Source organism: Amblyraja radiata, chromosome 7 (assembly GCF_010909765.2).
Source record: "Amblyraja radiata isolate CabotCenter1 chromosome 7, sAmbRad1.1.pri, whole genome shotgun sequence".
NCBI classification, from domain to species: domain Eukaryota; kingdom Metazoa; phylum Chordata; class Chondrichthyes; order Rajiformes; family Rajidae; genus Amblyraja; species Amblyraja radiata.
Genome location: NC_045962.1, coordinates 41,825,374 through 41,844,737, shown reverse-complemented (window position 1 = coordinate 41,844,737; position 19,364 = coordinate 41,825,374). Strand labels below are relative to the sequence as shown.

At 44.1% G+C, this 19,364-nt stretch overlaps 1 protein-coding gene across 1 annotated transcript in view; it reads right to left on the bottom strand.

Moving 5' to 3' along the window:
- Positions 1-19,364, bottom strand: part of spag16 (sperm associated antigen 16) — a 677,853-nt gene that overhangs the window by 538,748 nt on the left and 119,741 nt on the right. The window contains exons 8-10 of the mRNA XM_033024314.1: positions 15,305-15,422; positions 13,215-13,284; positions 10,679-10,809 (exon numbers count right to left, since the gene is read on the bottom strand). Coding sequence (XP_032880205.1) covers positions 10,679-10,809; positions 13,215-13,284; positions 15,305-15,422 — 319 coding nt within the window. The remainder of the gene's footprint in view (positions 1-10,678; positions 10,810-13,214; positions 13,285-15,304; positions 15,423-19,364) is intronic.

Below are 19,364 nucleotides of genomic sequence, written 5' to 3'. Positions count from 1 at the left end.
CCGATTGATGTAGAGCGGGGCAGGGTCCGCTCTGTGCCTTCTGTAGTCGATGACCATTTCCTTTGTTTTGCTGATATTAAGTGCCAAGTTAAGAAAGAAGAAGAAAGCGTCATCTGTCCACCATGTAGACGATAAATCTCCGGGTGTACACGATGTATTCCCAATAAAGGACAGGGCTGACCAGGATGTTCGGTCAACAGGTGCTTTCAAAGACTGCATGGTCAAGATCACTGTGACCTCGGTATCACTTCTCATAGATGTTGATATTTTGAGCGTAGACTTCTACAATAGGTCTTTTTCGGTCTACGCACTTGCTCCCCCGAGGGACACTCTTCGCTCTTATGATGGTTCAACCATATCCATGATAGGGCTAGTGACAGTTCCTGTTTGCTGCAAAGGAGTCAAGTTCGATCGCTTCACATTCTACGTCACAGAAGGAAAGAGTCTGATGGGAGTCAATTTGTTTGATCAACTAGGTTTCAAGCTTCAGGACTCACCGGCATGAGCATCAATGTGATCAGCGACGCGGACTATGGGCATGAGTATCCTTCCCATTTTTTGAGTTTTGGGGTAGTTAAAGGGTACTGCCACGCAACTAGTGTAGACACATCAGTCCCACCTGTTTCACAACGCGTACGGCTTCTACCGTTTTCCATTCACTCGGAATTCTCAACTGAACTGAAGCGACTCGAAAATGATGGTATCATTGAACGCATCGATTCATCCCCTTGGATATCGAATCTTGTCATCGCACGACACAAGAACGGTGAACTCAGACTTTGCATCAATCTCAAATCGGTCAACAAAGCCATCATTCCGAACAAATATCCTCTGCCAACAATACAAGAGCTATCTGCGTTGTTCCACGGTTCAACAGTGTTCACAAAACTAGACATGCGCCAAAGCTACCCAGGTTCCAGTAGCAGAAGGCAGTCTGCATTTGACAGCATTCATCACACATGAAGGAGCATTTCAGTGCCGTAGGATGCCATATGGACTGTGCTCAGTGCCTAGTGCATTTCAAAACATCGTGGCGTCGGTTCTGTCAGGCATTGACGGAACACTCAACCTCCTCGACGATGTCTTAGACTTAGATCCTTTATTTGTCATTCAGACCTTTCGGTCTGAACGAAATGTCATTGCCTGCAGCCATACATGTAATAATAAACAACAAAACACACAATAAACACAAATTAACATCCACCACAGTGAGTTCACCAGGCACCTCCTCACTGTGATGGACGCAAAAATCTTAGGGTTACTGTCTCTTCCCTCCTCTTCTCCCTCTGCGCTGAGGCGATACCCCACCGGGCGATGGTAAATCAGTCCCGCGGCTCACCGAGCTCCGTGAACGGGCCGGTTCAAGCTCCGCGGCCCGGGGTGGTTGAAGCTGCCGCCCTCCAGTCCAGTGGACGCAGCTGTTGCCATGGGAGCTCCGGAAAACAGGCACTAGCCTGTGACCTGCGAGTTCCGACGATGTCGCCTACTGGCCCGCGGCCGAGCCCCGGATTCAGGTCACCACCGCCAGAATGCCGCCTCAGCCACCGGAGCACCGTCCCCGCCCCGCGCCGGGCTGCCCTCACGGGAGCGCCGTCTCAGCCCCAAGCCGGGCCGCCCTCACGGGAGCGCCGTCACAGCCCCGAGCCGGGCTGCCCTCACGGGAGAGCCGTTCCAGCCCCGAGCCGGGCCGCAACAGCCACCGGAGAGCCGTTCCAGCCCCGAGCCGGGCCGCCCTCACGGGAGCGCCGTTCCAGCCCCGAGCTGGGCCGCCCTCACGGGAGCGCCGTCCCAGCCTTCGAGTCGTGCCGCTGCCACCGGAGCATCTCAGCCCCGAGCCGGGCCGCCCTCACCGGAGCGCCGAGTCATGCCGCTGCCCTAACGCCGCCACAGCTTGAAGACGGCCAGCCTCGCGTTGGTGAGTCCTGGCTGGCTCTACCTCCGGAGCCTCGAGGTCGGTCGCAGGTTGGAGGCCGCCAGCTCCGCCATTAGGCCTCAGCGCAGACGGAGGCAGAGAAGGGGGATACGACAAGAAAAAGTCGCATTCCCCCGAAGGGAGAGACAGAAAGCCCTGTTTCAGCCCCTCCCCCCCACACATAACACAACCTAATAACCAAAAATTTAACTAAACAAGACAAAAAAAACAACACAAAAAAGTAAAAACAGACGGACTGCAGGCGAGCCACAGCCGTTCAACAGAGCCGCCACTGTCGTCGTCCATGGCAGGGACAAGGAGGAACATGATTGATGACTGGATGCAGTGTTTGCTCGACTCGCGCAACACAACTTGACGCTCATCGCAGCAAAGTACATTTGCAGCATCTGAGATCGATTTTCTAGGGTACAGAGTGACAGCGACTGGAGTTGAGCCTACTCTGCACAATGTCCAGCCCATCAACGCGCTCCCCACCCCTACTAACGCAAAAGAGTTAGCTTCATTTCTGGGCACCACCAACTTCTACTGCAAGTTTGTGCCACAGCACGTGCAGATCGCAGAACCGCTACAGAAGCTGCAACGGAAAGACACACAGTGGGAAAGGACAAGTGAGCTGGACATCATGTTCAGTATGCTGAAAGACAAAATAGCATCTCCGCCTGTTCTCGCGCCCTTCGACCCAAGTGCTAAAACGTACGTCACAACAGACGCTTCCAGTATCGCGATCGTAGTAGTGTTATCGCAGTGCATCGATGGAAGCGAACGACCGATCGCATTCGCGTCCCGTCCCTTGACTGCAACCGAACCAAATACTCCACCGGGGAACGCGAAGCATTAGCGTGCATCTACGCGTGTGAACACTGGCATGTACACCTATACGGGAGACCATTCACTCTCTGTACGGATCACCAAGCACTAACATGCTCAGTCGCATCCCAACGATGGCACCCGCACGCCCACGCGATAGCAATGCTTCAGGCGGCATCAACGACTACGTTCTCACGGTGATTTCATGCGCGACAGCGAATCTAGTAATGCGGGAAGAGCTGAAAGCAGAATCGACAGCTGATGGCACACTGCAAATCGTCTGCCAGTATCTCAAGACAGATTGATCCAAGGAGATAGCAGACGACTTGGTTCTGTACCACCGGGTATGCCACAAACTGGCTGTGTTTGACGATATATGTGTCACACGCAGAACTCGAGAGGTTATACCCAAATCACTGCAACACCGCGTGTTACAACTGGCACACGAAGGACACCCGGGCATTGTTGAGATTAAATAACGGTTGCAAGGCAGTGTGGTGGCCAGCAATAGATCGTCATGTAGAAGATTTCGTAAAATATTGTGAAGCATGCACAATTAGCGAGAAGTCAACAAAACCCCGTCCTGCCCCTCTTCAGCCAATCCCATGGCCGGACACACCATGGAAGCACTTGCAAGTCGACATCTTCGGAGATGTGCACCAAGAAGCCAGCGGTTTCTACTTGTGGAGGAACATGATCTCCACAGCAAGTGGCCTGAGATCGCAACTTCTTCTTCAGTCATGACAAGCTCGATCATCGTGATTCTCAAAAAGCTGTTCACCAAGTGGGGACTGCCGGAAATTATAACGACAGACAATGGCCCACAGTTCATATCTGAACAGTTCTCCACCTTCCTCACGAGCTACGACATTCAACATCAACGGACGCCGCGATACAACCCCCAATCGAATGGCGGGTTGAACTATTCAATCACGTGATCAAAGAAAGCGTAAAAGCGAGCATGTCAGAGGGGAAAACATTCGAACAGTCAATCCATATCCTCCTCGAGTCATACAGACCCACACCACACAGGCTGACTGGGAAAATGCCAGCAGAGGTGATGATAGGGCAAAACCTGCGATTGAAAATGAATGCTCTTCACCCACCATCGCGCCAAAATCCACACACAAAAGCAAGGGCAGAAACGATAGCACAAAGACAGGGAAAGGGAAAACGTACTGTGATGCCAAACGCAGAGTACGAGCGCCGCGGTTCAAGGTTGACGACTGGGTACGAATCAGCCGCCCAAACAGACAGCATAAGCTCGGAAGCACTCTCTCAAAGCCGATACAGATTAAACGGAGACTTGGCAAGAACGCGTACCTCCTCTAAGATGACACCAGATGGAACGCGAGGCGTCTTATCGCAAGCAGACAGAGAAAGGAAGAAGATGAACTGGACGCTTTTCCTTTCCCGATATCCAGTCAAGAGAGCGATCGCGGTCAGCACCCAAATCCCGCTCGACGCTGTCAGCGACAGAAGAGGAGTCCTCAGTATCTGCAAGATTTTCAGCTGTGAAGCCATAAACCGTTATATTCACTGAGCAGTTAACATTATAAACCCGGACGTTTTACATTCTGGACTTCCATTTATTAATAGAGGACATGAAATTTGAAAGGACTTTGGACTGATTTCATATGGACATATTTGATTTGATAACTGGACTTAAATGATCGCCTTCATTTACAAGGAGAGGAAAATATGTTGTAGAGGGCTCTGCCCCTATATGTTTCTTTTCTCGGAATTAGTCAGGCAGCCATTTTGGCTTGAAATAAACACACTTACAGGCTCGGTAGAACATAAGTTGATATTGAGTTATTTTATAGCTGTCAAACGCAACAATTCCATTATCCACATATAGCCATTATTTTTTTTTCTCCAATTTCTCCCATCTGGACATCACCAGTAAGGGCAACATTTGTTATCTATCGCTAATTGCCATTGGGAAGGTGGTGGTGAATTGCCTTGTTGAACAATTGCCACTGGTGAATGTAATCCTACAGCATCATTGACAAAGGAGCTCCAATATTAAGACCCCATAAAACAATGACATTTATTTGTGATAGCAATGGTGTGCAACTTGGGACTAAAACACAGATGATGATCTTCTCATGCATTTATTGCCTTTGTCCTTCTTGGTGGAGAAGGCTAAGCATCCAGTGGTGGAAGAAATTAATGACAGGTTAGTTGATGGGGTACCAATCGAATGGCTGCTCTGCCATGAGTTTCTTGGGAGTTGCCATTGCTGCAGCTATCCACACTCTGAACTTGCAAATAGTGGAAAGACTTGGAGCGCCAGGAGATGAGTCACTCAGCATCCAACCTCTACTTATAGCCACCATATATATGCCTGTGGTTGCTCTAGTTGAGATTCTAGTCAATGGTGATCCCCAGGATGTTGATGGTGCAGGATGTAGCAGTCATATTTTCATTGAATGACAAGGGTTAAAAATTCTATTAATGCCTTGGACTCATAAATTTCAATTTGAAAAAGGGCCATTAAACATTCGTAATTTCCATTACTTTCATGCAGCCACCAAAACAATAATCAGCAGACCAAAGAGAGTTAAACAGAATACCAGCATTGACAGCCTTGGGCAAGCATAATCAAAACATCCAGGGAATTCACGCTGGAGAAATAAAATTGCACCGTGTGACTATATTTTATGAACATTCTGTTCATTGGTAAGGTGAAACCCAACACATATTTCCCAGAGTGAGATGAAACAAATTGCCTGCCACCACATCTCTGCCAGTAGAGCAGTTGCCCAGATTTTCTAAAATTTGTTTCAAAGTTTGATTAAACACTATGCAGGGTTCGCTCATCATCAAGATCAAGGTTGGATCGTCATCAGTTACACAAGTAGAAGCTAGATATAGAACAACATTGTTTACAATTGAGGATGAAAGAATGCACTGAATTACTTCAACATGAATATTTTTGACTGGTGTTGACCTGGAACAAGAAATATATCTCTTAGTACATTGGCTTCAGAAAATTAATGTTGCTGGATAGAATTGATCATTGACTTTACAAGACAATTACAAGCCTGCTAATCAAAATATTCATGACCAGTTGTCTAAATGTACTAGTGAGGATTTGATGGAAAGAGGTATCATCTAATTGGGAATAATAACCTTGTGGCTTTTTCACTACATCATGTGGAATGGAAATCCTTTGTGGATATCAGGTCAAATAGTATTAACCACTACACCTTTCCATGGAGGAGGACCTAAATGCATTGGATCAAATAGTAATGAGTGAGAATTGGCAATGGCAAAGTGGCACAGCTAGTAGAATTGCTGCCTCACAGAACCAGAGACCCAGGTTTGATTGTGGCCTCGGTGTGGAGTTTGTACATTCGCCGTGTGACATGTGGGTTTCTCCAGATGTCCTAATTTCCTCCTACAACCCAAAGACTTGTGAGTTTGTAAGTAATTGGCTTCTGTAAAATTGACCTTACTGTGAAGGGTGTGGATGACAAAGTGAGATAACATAGATCCAGTATGAATGATCAAGTGTGAACTTGATGAGTCAAAGGGCCTGTTTCCATGTTATATCTCTATAGTATTAATTTTGGTACATACAGTATAGTAGACAGAAGATGGTAAAAGAAAGAACTTGCTTTGGTCAAAATCTGGGCCTAGACATCATGATTACACCCAATCCGAACACTGGCACCTGTCAGATTATGACATTATCAGAACAAGACACACACAAAGATGTTCACATTATCCATACTTTGGCAGGTGCTGATGACTATTAGATGAAGCTCTGCCCAATTCACTCCGCTATAACTACTAACCTGTCGTCAAATAATAGTGGCAATAGAATTGTTGTCCAAGGGTGTTAATGCTGATGTTTTCAAGGATTTAATACGGTTGTCAGTCAAAGTCTCACGGATAAGTTGTCAACTCCCAACAAACAGAAGCCACAGTATTCACCATCCGAACTTTTGTTTAACGGCTAAAATTAGATAGTGATCTTCGAGAGCCATTGGGCAAGAATGTACTTCATCAAGATTGGAGAGCCAAACCAGTGAAGACACTTTACCGAGTTAGAATGGCCAATATGACCTTTCCAAGGAGATAATATTAATTATGAGAAGATGATTGGTAACTTTTTAATACTCAATGGATTGGGATAAAATAAGTCCTTAAGAACTCAACTCAATTTTCTCGTGTCTCAAACAATTGCCCTCAATTTTGTTCATTTCTATTTGAATTATTTTTTGAAGAAATCTACATTAGGCACAAGTTTGATTCACCATATCATTTAGCAACAAACAGTGCATTTAAGAGTTCAAAGCGAACTATGAAAGAAGCACTGAAGTAACAAATACTACTGGGATGCTCAGATGTAACAATGAGATATTGGTTCGCAACCTTTTCAAGTCAAGTCAAGTGAGTTTATTGTCATGTGTCCCAGATAGAACAATGAAATTCTTGCTTGCTGCAGCACAACAGAATATTGTAAGCATAAATACAGAACAGTTCAGTGTGTCTATATAGCATAGACCATATATATACACATACATAAACAGATAAAGTGCAATAGGCTGTTATAGTTCAGTTTGTTTGATGGCGAGTTTAATAGCCTGAAGGCTGTGGGGAAGTAGCTGTTCCTGAACCTGGATGTACCAGATTTCAGACCTTCTACCTGATGGCAGTGGCGAGATGAGTGTGGGGCCAGGATGGTGTTGGCAGACATTTTGAGGCAACGACTGCGATAGATCCCTTCGATGGTGGGGAAGTCAGAGCCGATGATGGACTGGCAGTGGTCACAACTTTCTGCATTCTTTTCCGCTCCTGGACGCTCAGGTTGCCGAACCAAGCCACGATGCAACCAGTCAGCATGCTCTCTACTGTGCACCTGTAGAAGTTTGAGAGAGTCCTCTTTGACATACCAACTCTCTGTAATCTTCTCAGGAAGTAGAGGCACTGATGTGCTTTCTTTATAATTGCTGGAACCAGGAAAGATCACCAGTGTGCTGGAACCAGGAAAGATCTTCGGAAATATGCATGCCCAAAAATTTGAAGTTTTTGACCCTTTCCACCATCGTCCCATTGATATAAATGGTATTGTGGGTCCCTATCCTACCCCCTCCTTTTCGATAACCCACTGAATGTTAGACCTATGGCATTCATTCTGTTTATCTTTACATAAGTGTGTCCAACCTGCTGAGTGTTTCCAGCATTTTTCATCAATATACATAAACACATCGTGACACTTGACATTGTCTGTATATATAAGTAGTCAATTACCAAGCCACTTTTGACAAGTTGCGCCATAATATGAGATTATTCTTTGAGGGAACATTTTTTGTAATATAACAGTATCTTATGATTTGAAAACATACCACTGTTTGTAGGTTTCAATACAATCAATGGGCATAGTTCATTAGCTGAAATTAACTTTTTGATGTTTAATCGATACTGTGCTTATTAATGTATTATAATGTATGTTAATGCTTTTTGATTAATATTGGCATATAAAGTGAGACAATTTATATTTATGTTTATTGTCAATAGGGGGCATCTGATGAGTACAAAAGCAGAGGATTAGTGGTATCCATGTTCTTTGAGATCTGCAAGAAGTTCAAGCCCATATCCATAGAGGGTTTCCAAATTATAATATTTCCCACTATGCCATTAAGCACTGGGGTATAGGAAATACATACTGCCCAGTTAATCTTTCCCTTTCCCAATTTTCTCAGGAAACTCTAAGACATTCAGCACAACCCTTCTTACTAAATAGACTGCAAATATTTAAGTGTCATTGGTTCTCAAACTGATTGGTTGGGAACTAGGTAAGGCGGATATCAGTAAATTACAAAGGAATGCAAATGATTAATGGATAAATAAAACTATTCCAGTTGGACTTCCACCTGAATGTATGGGAGGTCATCCATTTCTTAATATGGTACTGAAGAGCTATTGAAGATTGAAAGGGTTTAGGGATTGTGCATAAATTCATAGGACAATCTAAGACACAATTGAAATGTTGGATATTATCTTTCAATGTGGTGGATGGGAGGTATAAGCATTCAAAACCTGAATAAATGACTTCATTAAACAGAGCATTAATCAGAACCCAATTGGATATGCAGCATCTAGTTTTTAAGCAAATCACATGACACAAATATTGTCCATGAAGGTGATGCAGTAGTGACAAGAATTCATACAGTGGTTCAATTACAATAGGCTGAAGACATTTGCATTAAATGAGTTTAATAGATTGGGGGCTTATCTCACAAGGTACTTCAAAATAAAAATTGACAAATGCTGGAACCTAAAGCTAAATATGTAATAAAACAAAATGAAAGGAAATAGTGTAGGAAGGAATTGCAGATGCAATTAGTGGCAGGTTAAGTAGCCTCAGAGGAAAAATAAACCACAGATTAATATCTTACCTGAGAAAGCGTTCAAAATTTTTAATTCTTATTTAAGTTATTTTAATTGACTATCATTCAATTTCTTCTGCCGAGGAAATCGAGAATATAAATTGGAATTATCTCCTACAAACCACAATGATCATTGCACCAAATGCATCTTCCCGGGGACGGACAGTGCTCGGCTGGGTTATGTTGAACAAATGTAAGATATGTGAAACCTCCGGATGTAAAGTGCCAGGTGTTTGTGCCATGCCGTGTTCCTATTTTATTCCCCCCCCCCCCCCACACACACACTAACCACCCCCCACACACACAAACTAACCACCCTCCTTGATATATTAATATTATTCATTCGCTCCTTTTACCCCATCCCCCGCCTTATCCACTCACGCATAGCCCCCAACTCGCAAGCACGGCTAGAGAGGGAGAGGGTGGGGGGGGGGGGGGGGGGTAGAGGGAGAGGGCAGAGACAAAGACGACAGAGGGCAGAGAGGGCGGAGACAGAGAGGGCGGAGACAGAGGGCGGAGACAGAGAGGGCGGAGACAGAGAGGGCGGAGACAGAGAGGGCGGAGACAGAGAGGGCAGAGACAGAGAGGGCAGAGACAGAGAGGGCAGAGACAGAAAGGTCAGATACAGAGAGGGCAGAGACAGAGAGGGCAGAGGACAGAGACAGAGGGGGCAGAGGGCAGAGAGGGGCAGAGAGGGGCGGAGAGGGGTAGACAGAGTGGGCAGAGAGAGAGGGCATAGAGATGAGCAGAGAGAGAGAGGGGAGCAGAGAGAGAGAGAGAGAGCGAGAGAGAGGGGCAGAGAGAGAGGGGCAGAGACAGAGGGGCAGAGAGACAGAGGGGCAGAGAGACAGAGGGGCAGAGGGGCAGAGAGACAGAGGGGCAGAGAGACAGAGGGGCAGAGAGAGAGAGCGGGGCAGAGAGAGAGAGAGAGAGAGATAGAGAGAGGGGAGTCAAAGACTGCTGCATGACACTGAATCATGCAGCAATTTAATTTTAGTGGGAACACGTGAAGGTTCCAATCTCCCTCACCTGTCCCATTGTGATCTCATATATGTAAATGAGATCCATTGTGATTGGACATCTGTGAGGTGGCACTTTGGCTGATGCAGCAGTTTGATTTAAAACATTTTTGATGCTTTGTGAACAATTTTATTCAAAATCTGGGGAAATAATTGAGGAAATCTAGAGAGGAGTGGATTTCTGAACTCATAAGTTAATCCCTACCGCTATTGTGTTTAATTTTAACAACTTATTCTTCGGTTACTAATAAAGACGCTCTCCAAGTATTCAAGACAATTACCATCCCTGTAGCACACATAAACACACACTCTATTCTGGTCATAAGATACTGACCAAAAGCTTGGCCTCCAGGATAATCACCCTTAAACAGAATAATTGTGACTAGTAACACCATGAGGTTTTTCCATTTAAACTCATTGGTTCTTGCGATGTGGAAAATATTTAACAAATACATAAAACAACATTGATTATAAGTATACGGTTGAGCAAAAGTAATCTGCTTTTCCTTGTTCACCTTTGGATGCTTGCTCAGCAAGTGCTTTCTTGAATCTGTAGGGGAATCAGAAAGATAGCTTTGCTGTCTGGCTTCAGCAAGTGCTCGCTGGCTGGGACCATCTTTTTTACATTCTCTGTGGCCCTTATAACCTGTTTGAAATGGGAATAGTGATTAACTTCAAATATAGATTTCCCTGGAAAGTGCCTTACAATTTTAAAATCAACGTGCTAATTGTTTGGAAATTAAAATACATATTTGAAGTAAAATCTACAAAAAAAATTAAAGAAAATCGTGATCCAGATAATTTTTCAGAAATGCAGCGGTCACCTATATAAATTTCTATTCTGTTCATTTTAATTAATTAAAATGTGTTATTTGCAAATGGCATTCATCAAAGTATATTTTCTTCTTCCTTTAGAGGCAGACATCACAGAAGTGCCTCATGTTAGAGCAGCCTGGTTAAGTTGCAAAATGAGTGTTTTTACCAATTCGGACTCGGGGGCGAGGCTGGAATCTGGTGTAGTGGTACTGAAATGGATTGTTATTTATGTGTGTGTGGTGTGTGTGGTGTGGTGTGGGGGTGTGTGTGTTATGAGTTCAGAAATCCTCTCCTTGGTCAATTATTTCCCCAGATTTTGAATAAAATTGATGACAAAACTATTTTTAAAATCTAAACGGCGCTCACCAGCTGCTGACGTCACAATGCCCATATGCCGACCAATCCAGGCCCACCTGCCTCCAGGAGCCGCCCCCCCTGCTGTTGTGGATTAAAGCCCCGTGCCCAGCACAAGTACGCTCGCGCCACGCCTCCCGCAGCTGGCCTCCCACACCCGCCCGCCCACCCACTCCAACCCCCCCCCCCCCCCCCCGTTCTCAAAATGCTCTGCAGATTGGGAGGTCACCACCGGCTGAACATGGCGGCAGCAGTTATTGTCATGCGGGGCATTGCTCCCTCTGGGAAACCTGAAATTCCTCCGTTGATCGCAGGTACACGGGGAATCGTCACGCGAGAGCTGCCGAGGCTCTCCTCGTCGCCCGAGGTCGGCCCCGTCAGAGCCGCCCACTCACCGGGTTCAGGTTTGCCCTTTCCCCCTCTTCCCCATCCTCTCCCCATCCTCTTTCCCTCTCCTCCCTCTCTCCCGCTGCAAACCCAACATGCTGCCAGTCGCGCCTCTCGCAAGTCCTTTGATTAAAAACCTTGCGACCCCCCCCTCTCCCCCTCCTCTCTCTCTCTCTCTCGCCTCCTTTCTCTCTCTCTCTCCCCCACCTCTCTCGCTCTCCCTCCCTCTCTCCCCCACCTCTCTCTCTCCCCCACCTCTCTCCCTCTCTCCCCATCCCTGTTTCCCCCCCACACTGTTCCCCCCCCCCCTCCCTGTTCCCCCCCTACCTGCCCCCCCCCCTCCATGTCCCCCCACCCCGTCCCTGTCCTCTCCCTCTCCCCCCCTATTAACAAGGGGGGTAGTTAGTGTGTGAGCGGGGGGGGGTGGGGTAGTTAGTGTGTCCCCCCCTCCCCCCACAACCGCACGTTGGGGGAACAGGCCCAACGGGTCTGCACTTGGTCTAGTACTTAACTAAAACCGTGGAGGTTGTGAATTTCATTGCTGTTCTTGCAGGATCCCAATAATTTCAGTGGGAAGACCATGAAAGTATCACCATGTCCTAGCAAAATAGCATATATCCAACTGTGTACTGTTTATTACCTCCATTCAAGAGTTTCCATTCCCTAAGAGCTAAAATTGTGTGGTATATCAGTATTCATCTTGAAAAATGGATACCACTTTGTCCAGAATGTACTTTCCACTCACTTTTACCCTCATTGTCATGTTCCTAAGGGAACAGCATGTATACTCTGGATCAGTGCATAAAACAAGGATACCCGACATCCCTGTAAATACTCTTAAGAATTGTGAATTCGGAATGAATAGATATAGACAGGATCAGAAGATGTAGAATCCTAAAAATACCCTGATGGGAATTATATACAGGCCTCCGTATAGTACTCAGGATGTAGGCACATAGGAGAATAAATAATCTAATTAAATGAAACAATTGTTCACTCAAAAAAAAATATTTAAAAGAATATATTATTACTGTGCTTTGATTTCAGACATATGAATTCTGTGGTAAATTAATACAGATCATTTTAAAATGACGTGATTTAAATATAAGTAGCTGAACCCTGATATTATTTGCAAACAAATACCCAATTTATTTTGTTTGCTGAATTAAGCAATATAAATGAGAATTGAATGAATATTTTGAGAACAAAATTGCTAGGTCTTATTCTACATCTTGTTAAATCAGGTTTCATCTACAATCAACTGTGAATTCTAATCATAACTTTCAGTGCTGTCCTGCAAAATATTACTATGGAGACATTTTCTCAAGCTATTGCCTCCTGTTTATCAAATAAATTATCATTTTGACTTGAATATTACACACCTGATCGCAACACATAATTTTTCCTAAAACAAGGATCTGATAGTCAGCATGAAGGGTGCATTATACCTGAACTGGCTATTTCACAATAAATTCTCACCCACTTAATTAGTACCTGAGTTAGCAGCAACTGACGCATCACATCCATTCTCCATGCTACGCAGGGTGGCTTGTAAACTTGATACCTGTAAATAAATATTTAAATAGAATTAAAATAAAATTCCATCTCCTGTAATGTTGATGCAGGAGTAGTTTACAGTGTTCCTTCAAAATTATTGACAATATATTCAAGGGCTTAAACCTGAATGATTCAGCTCATGGGGCTGATGTTTAAATGTGATTACTTAGACTATCATCTAGGTACGTTTTCAAAGTGAGATTTACTAACATAAATCCTCTGGCTGTGGTGCTGGCAGCTCCCTTAAATAACCTATGCATCTTAAGCTTCTTGAACCTATCAATGGAATTTATTGCATCAACCAATGTAATGAGACCACACCTGGAGTATTGCGTACAGTTTTGGTCTCCAAATCTGAGGAAGGACATTATTGCCCTAGAGGGAGTGCAGAGAAGGTTCACCAGACTGATTCCTGGGATGTCAGGACTGTCTTATGAAGAAAGACTGGATAGACTTGGTTTATACTCTCTAGAATTTAGGAGATTGAGAGGGGATCTTATAGAAACTTATAAAATTCTTAAGGGGTTGGACAGGCTAGATGCAGGAAGATTGCTCCCGATGTTGGGGAAGTCCAGGACAAGGGGTCACAGCTTAAGGATAAGGTGGAAATCCTTTAAAACCGAGATGAGAAGAACTTTTTTCACACGGAGAGTGGTGAATCTCTGGAACTCTCTGCCACAGAGGGTAGTCGAGGCCAGTTCATTGGCTATATTTAAGAGGGAGTTAGATGTGGCCCTTGTGGCTAAGGGGATCAGAGGGTATGGAGAGAAGGCAGGTACGGGATACTGAGTTGGATGATCAGCCATGATCATATTGAATGGCGGTGCAGGCTCGAAGGGCCGAATGGCCTACTCCTGCACCTAATTTCTATGTTTCTATGTTTCAACCCAACATTTCTTCACCCGTCATTGGTATATCTAATATTGGTTCCCAAGAATTAAGTTATCACACTACACCCCTTTCTATAATTCATTTCCTTTATCCCCATTTTCCACCTCCCATGGGCAATACAGAAGTGCAGAAGCCTGTGCTGCTGCTTCACAGTTTGAACAATTCTGGTTTCTGATTGTGACCTCAGGTGCTGTCTATGCAGTTTGCCCATTCTCCCTGCAAATGTGAGGGATTCCTCAAGGTTACTCCCACATCTAAAATATGTGCTGGTAGATTAACTGGCTACTGCAAAATGATGCAAGACCAGCTATGTGCAGGAGAATTGGATGCAGGGAAGTTAATTAGCATATGAGAGAGAATAGATTGTAAGAAAATCAAAGGGAGTTGTCTGAAGAGAATTGCTCTGCTGGGAGCTAGCATATTCTCAATGAACCGAATAGGCACCTTCTATCTATGATAAGCTTCAGTTATAGGGAGAGGTTAGATAGACTGGCACTTTTTTCTTTGGAGCATAGGAGACCGAGGGTGAATTATTGGGGTGTATAAGATCATGACAGCAAGGTAAAGTGAATTCTCACAATCTTTTTCCCCCAAATTAGAGGGCAAAGGGTTTTGACTCCATAACACCCATTTTCAACTTAACGATACAAAACTTTGCCATCTGGAGTTAATGATGGCAAGTGCGAGGGCTGCTCTCTCCCCAACGCATGTTATCAGACTGACAGCTCCAAGGTCTAAGGTCTACCCTACGAGAGGTGTGGGACATAATCAGTTAACCATCTGCCATCGCAATTAGAGTTGATACATTAATTTATGTTTATGTTGTCCTCTGCTTGTATGACCAAAAACCAGCATCTTTTCTAAACACTCAATATCCCTGGAACATTATCAGTTTCTAAGTGGAACAAATTTGAAATTATATATTCACCTTTCAATATGCATCATTTGTATCTAACAATTCCTCTTTAATAGATTCTAATATAATTGCCACATATAAAATTGTTTTATTGAGATTTTTACTTGAATGTTTTGTAAGTATAAATGAAAGTGTTGCAAGAGTAGTAAGCTTTTAAATTATGTATGTATAATTTAGAGCTTAACTTCTATTGATTGTATGAAATCAGATCTGAAATTACCTGCATAAGAGCTCTGTCTTTTTCCAAGCTTGTCAGCATTTTATGTTTCAGTGCAGTATTATATTTCTCTGTGATCTTCCTTAGGGTAGGTTCGAACATTGCATAGTGCTTCTTAAGCCTAAAAAATCACAAGCAGATCAAGATCACAAAATAATTTTCAGTTCCCCTGAAAGTACTGAAAGAAAATTTTCATAAATGCCCAGAGGTGTCCTCAACTTTCGGGCAGTTTCTAAAATGCCCGATGAACTCTGAAAAAACAAAACAAAAATAAGGCAGTGTTTTATGTACTTTAAGATAACTATAGAATAATAGCCAAGATTTTCCTGAAAACTGTCACAGATCTGTAAGGAACTGTTATTATTATAACACCGGGTGGCGCCACCAGCAGTGTTTGCCTCACCAACAGTCTGTCTGTCCTTTTGTGAAAGATCGTTTTTTAAAAAGCAGATAGCAACAAACGTTGAAGGTAAACCATGGCATTCTTTAATTGATTCGTCAGATGGGAGTGGCAATCTACAATGAGCACAGACGTTGTTCAGTGCTTCTCGGGCTCCCACTCACAGAACAATGGAGAGTTAGGACAATTATATATTTTTCTTATCAGTAAAACACTCCTAATAAGTCTAAATATGGCATGACTGAAAGATTATGTAGCCTTTCACAATATAGGAAAGCTGGGTCCAAATCCAGCTCGTCCAATAACAAGTTATTACTTATCTCTGGAGCGTCAGCTATTTTTTTCAATCTTGGCTTCTTTATGGCCTTGAAGAAGCACATGTTATTACTGCAGGCTGCCATCTTAATGTATTTATTGAAAAGACAACCTGTCCTCCATATTTTGTTCCATATATTTTACAAAGTCATTCAGACTTGGCACCGAGCCATTCTTTTGTTCTACTAGTCCATGCTTTTGTAGAAGAACGACTCCATTTTAGATTTGGCTATTAGATTTGACTATTAGCTCTTTCATTCCCTCCTTTTTATCAAACATGATAACATTCACAGTCCTCGGTAGGTACACACAATGGTCGCAAGTATTAGAGCAATGATTAGCTGAATGATAGCGCCATAATGTATCACAGTACCCCAAAGTCCATCAAACCAAAGGTATGGCAACCAGTTCTCACTCTCTTCTTTGACAACCATCCTCATAAAGCTTGTTTAGGGTCAATGGATCAGGTTGCACCTTTAGGCGGTGTGAATCCTTTCAGCCGATATTGGGGTTGTACCATAAAGTTCGCACCTGTCCGAAGGTGTTGCCGGTGTCTTCGTAGATCGTTGCACAGGTGAGGTGCTCTCTACCCTCTCATCCTGTGGTGGGGTTCATCACCTTGATCTAGATGCTAGTGTATTCGTGGGTTTGAACAGCTTCTCCTCCCAGTAGGTTTAGGTGGCCTGCTTCCACATCACCATGTAGAAGCGGCTGCTGGACTGGAAGCCAAAGACAAAGCCAGCGTAGGTTGCAGTCTGTGTTGATGTAGATGGTGCCACTGAAGTTGATGGCGTTGAACTCCTCAAATCCGACAGCAAGGCCAGGGTCAGAGTTGGCGGTCTGCAGTAACTCCCTGCCCTTGTTGCGCACTATCCAGTTAGGAACAATCTGCATCGTCCCCTTTGGAACTTCCTCAGGTCAGTCTCACTGATGGCGCTGTTCTCGGGGCACATGTCATAGATATCTGGGATGTTGTTGTCAAAGTCGCCCTTGCAGTTGTCTCCTCTGCTGTCACCATCGGCATCGATCTGGTCAGGGTTGGGAACAAAACAGCAATTGGCCTTCTCATCAGAAACGCCATCATTGCCATCCTCATCAATGTCCTGATTGTCATCACACTGATTACCCACCAGGTCTGAGTCATTGTCTTCCTGGATTTTGTTAGGCTTAATCCCTTTCAAGAGGTCCATCTGTTTCAAAATGTTCAGCTTCTCTCGCCCTAGACCCTTGGTCATATGATAGAGTTCAAAACGCTTCAAAATTGACCAAATGTGGTTTGTCTTTCCGAAGTTGTGACCAAAGGCTTTACACTTCTTCCTGATCTGTAAAGATGTTCTTTCTTCAATACGGATCAGCTTTACATAGCACTGCAGGTAGCGATCAATCACAAACACCTTGTTACCTCCTGGGTGGGGCAAGGTCTTTCACGCACTTCATGTTGCTCTTTTATATGTTTTTTAAGTCCATCAACTCCTCTGTAAACAGCACAGCAACCCTTATACTGACATCGATACACGGTGGGGAAATCTTCTCTTTCCAAGTTTGACTTTGGTTTCCGGCCACATTTTTGTCCAGATTGTTTCTTCACATCCGTAATATTGCACTTCTTAACAGATAACTTACTCTTCTTCTTCCAATATGGTTGAAAAGACTCATCTGAAGAGCCATTCTTAACTTTTGTTTCTCTGTCATCTTCACTTGATAAATACCTTTCAGAAAGATCACTGGACTCCAATCCATCCACAACATCATTTCTTATAGAACAAGTTGCTTCATTGCAGTTAACTGGGGTTTTTTTCCCATTTAATGGTTGAGTTGCATCTTGTACCTGAACTTTTTCCCAAGAGCACTCTGTATATTCAAGGTCTGAGCACAAGAACATATCCTTTTTCAATGGGGATTCCGAGTTGTCCACATCCACTGAGCGCGAAGTGGCTCCACTGTATGTACAAGGCTGAAAGTTGTTAATACTGGGACAGGTTGATGCTTGGCAACATTATCACCCTCACCATTTTCAGTCACTGTTCCATTCCGAGGTGAAAGGGTTATTGAACTATCCAGAACTTCCTCCATTGAGTCCTTATTTCTACTGGATGGGCACTGTCCCTCATTCGAAGCAACGCTGCGACTTTAATGCCCGTCCAGGATGTAACTGTGGCTCTCTGTTATCAGAGTTCTGAACAGTCCTTCCAATTTCTAGGATTCTGCCTAATTCTCCTCTACCCCATTGCAGACATTGAACTTTGTCTTAACTGGGTTCCTGCTTAATTAATGTTTCCAAACTTAGCTGACTTGATTCAATTGTGGCTAAAGGGATTAGGGGGTATGGAGAGAAGGGAGGTACAGGATACCGAGTTGGATGATCAGCCATGATCATATTGAATGATCGAAGGGCCGAATGGCCTACTCCTGCACCTATTTTCTATGTTTCTATGTAACCAGCATTCTTCTTCCTTCTCCATCAAAGCCAACGTTGTCTGATTCATCCCAACTCAGCTCCTTACTTTGATCCCAGCTGGGATTTACCTCAATCCAGTTCTGTAACCGAGTTACACTCCAAAATCAAGGCTTTTCCACCACAACTTGATTGCTCTCCTTCAGCTGCTGTGTGATGGAAGCAAGATGGTCATTTTCAGACTGGGCATTGGTGATCACATTTCTCATCTGTTTCAGCTCGGTCTATATCTCCGGGATAAGCTGCCACCTTTTTCTGGTTACTTCAAGATCCATCTTGGTCAGTGTTATAAACGTAAGGACAGTTGTCAACTTATTCAGGACGCCTTGTGCAGGGGTATTTCCCCAAGTCGAGCTCATTTGGGCCAACTTCAGGATAAAATATAGGGTCAATAGCCCCATTGTCCTTTCTTGGTTCTCCTCCATTTACAGTCAATCTTCAATGGGAGTAATCTTCAATCTTCACGGCGGTTGGTGTCGTAGTAGCAACTGGTACAGTCCCCTCCAACATAGTCCCAATTTTGTCCGATCCCAGTAGTATGGACTGTGTCTGTGTTCAACTGGCAGTGGCTTCTGCGTTTTCAACCCCTGTGAATGCAAGACTGACAAGGTTGTGCTTAATTGCTGTGCGTATGTAATTAATTCATTGCTGTGGGACTGTAGGTCATAACTAACTTCCACACTCTTTAGTGTCCTATTCATTCCTTCCACTAATCCAGAATTCTACGGGTGGTGGGGGATGTGAGATCACTCTTTAACTACCTATGGCAGACCCTTTAAAAATAGATCATTATATAAAAAAAACAATTAAAAAAATATTCCCAATTGTTCCAACCTCTCTCCCCAACTTTACAATTTAAAATTAACAGATTTTGTTCTGAGATAAAGGCATCT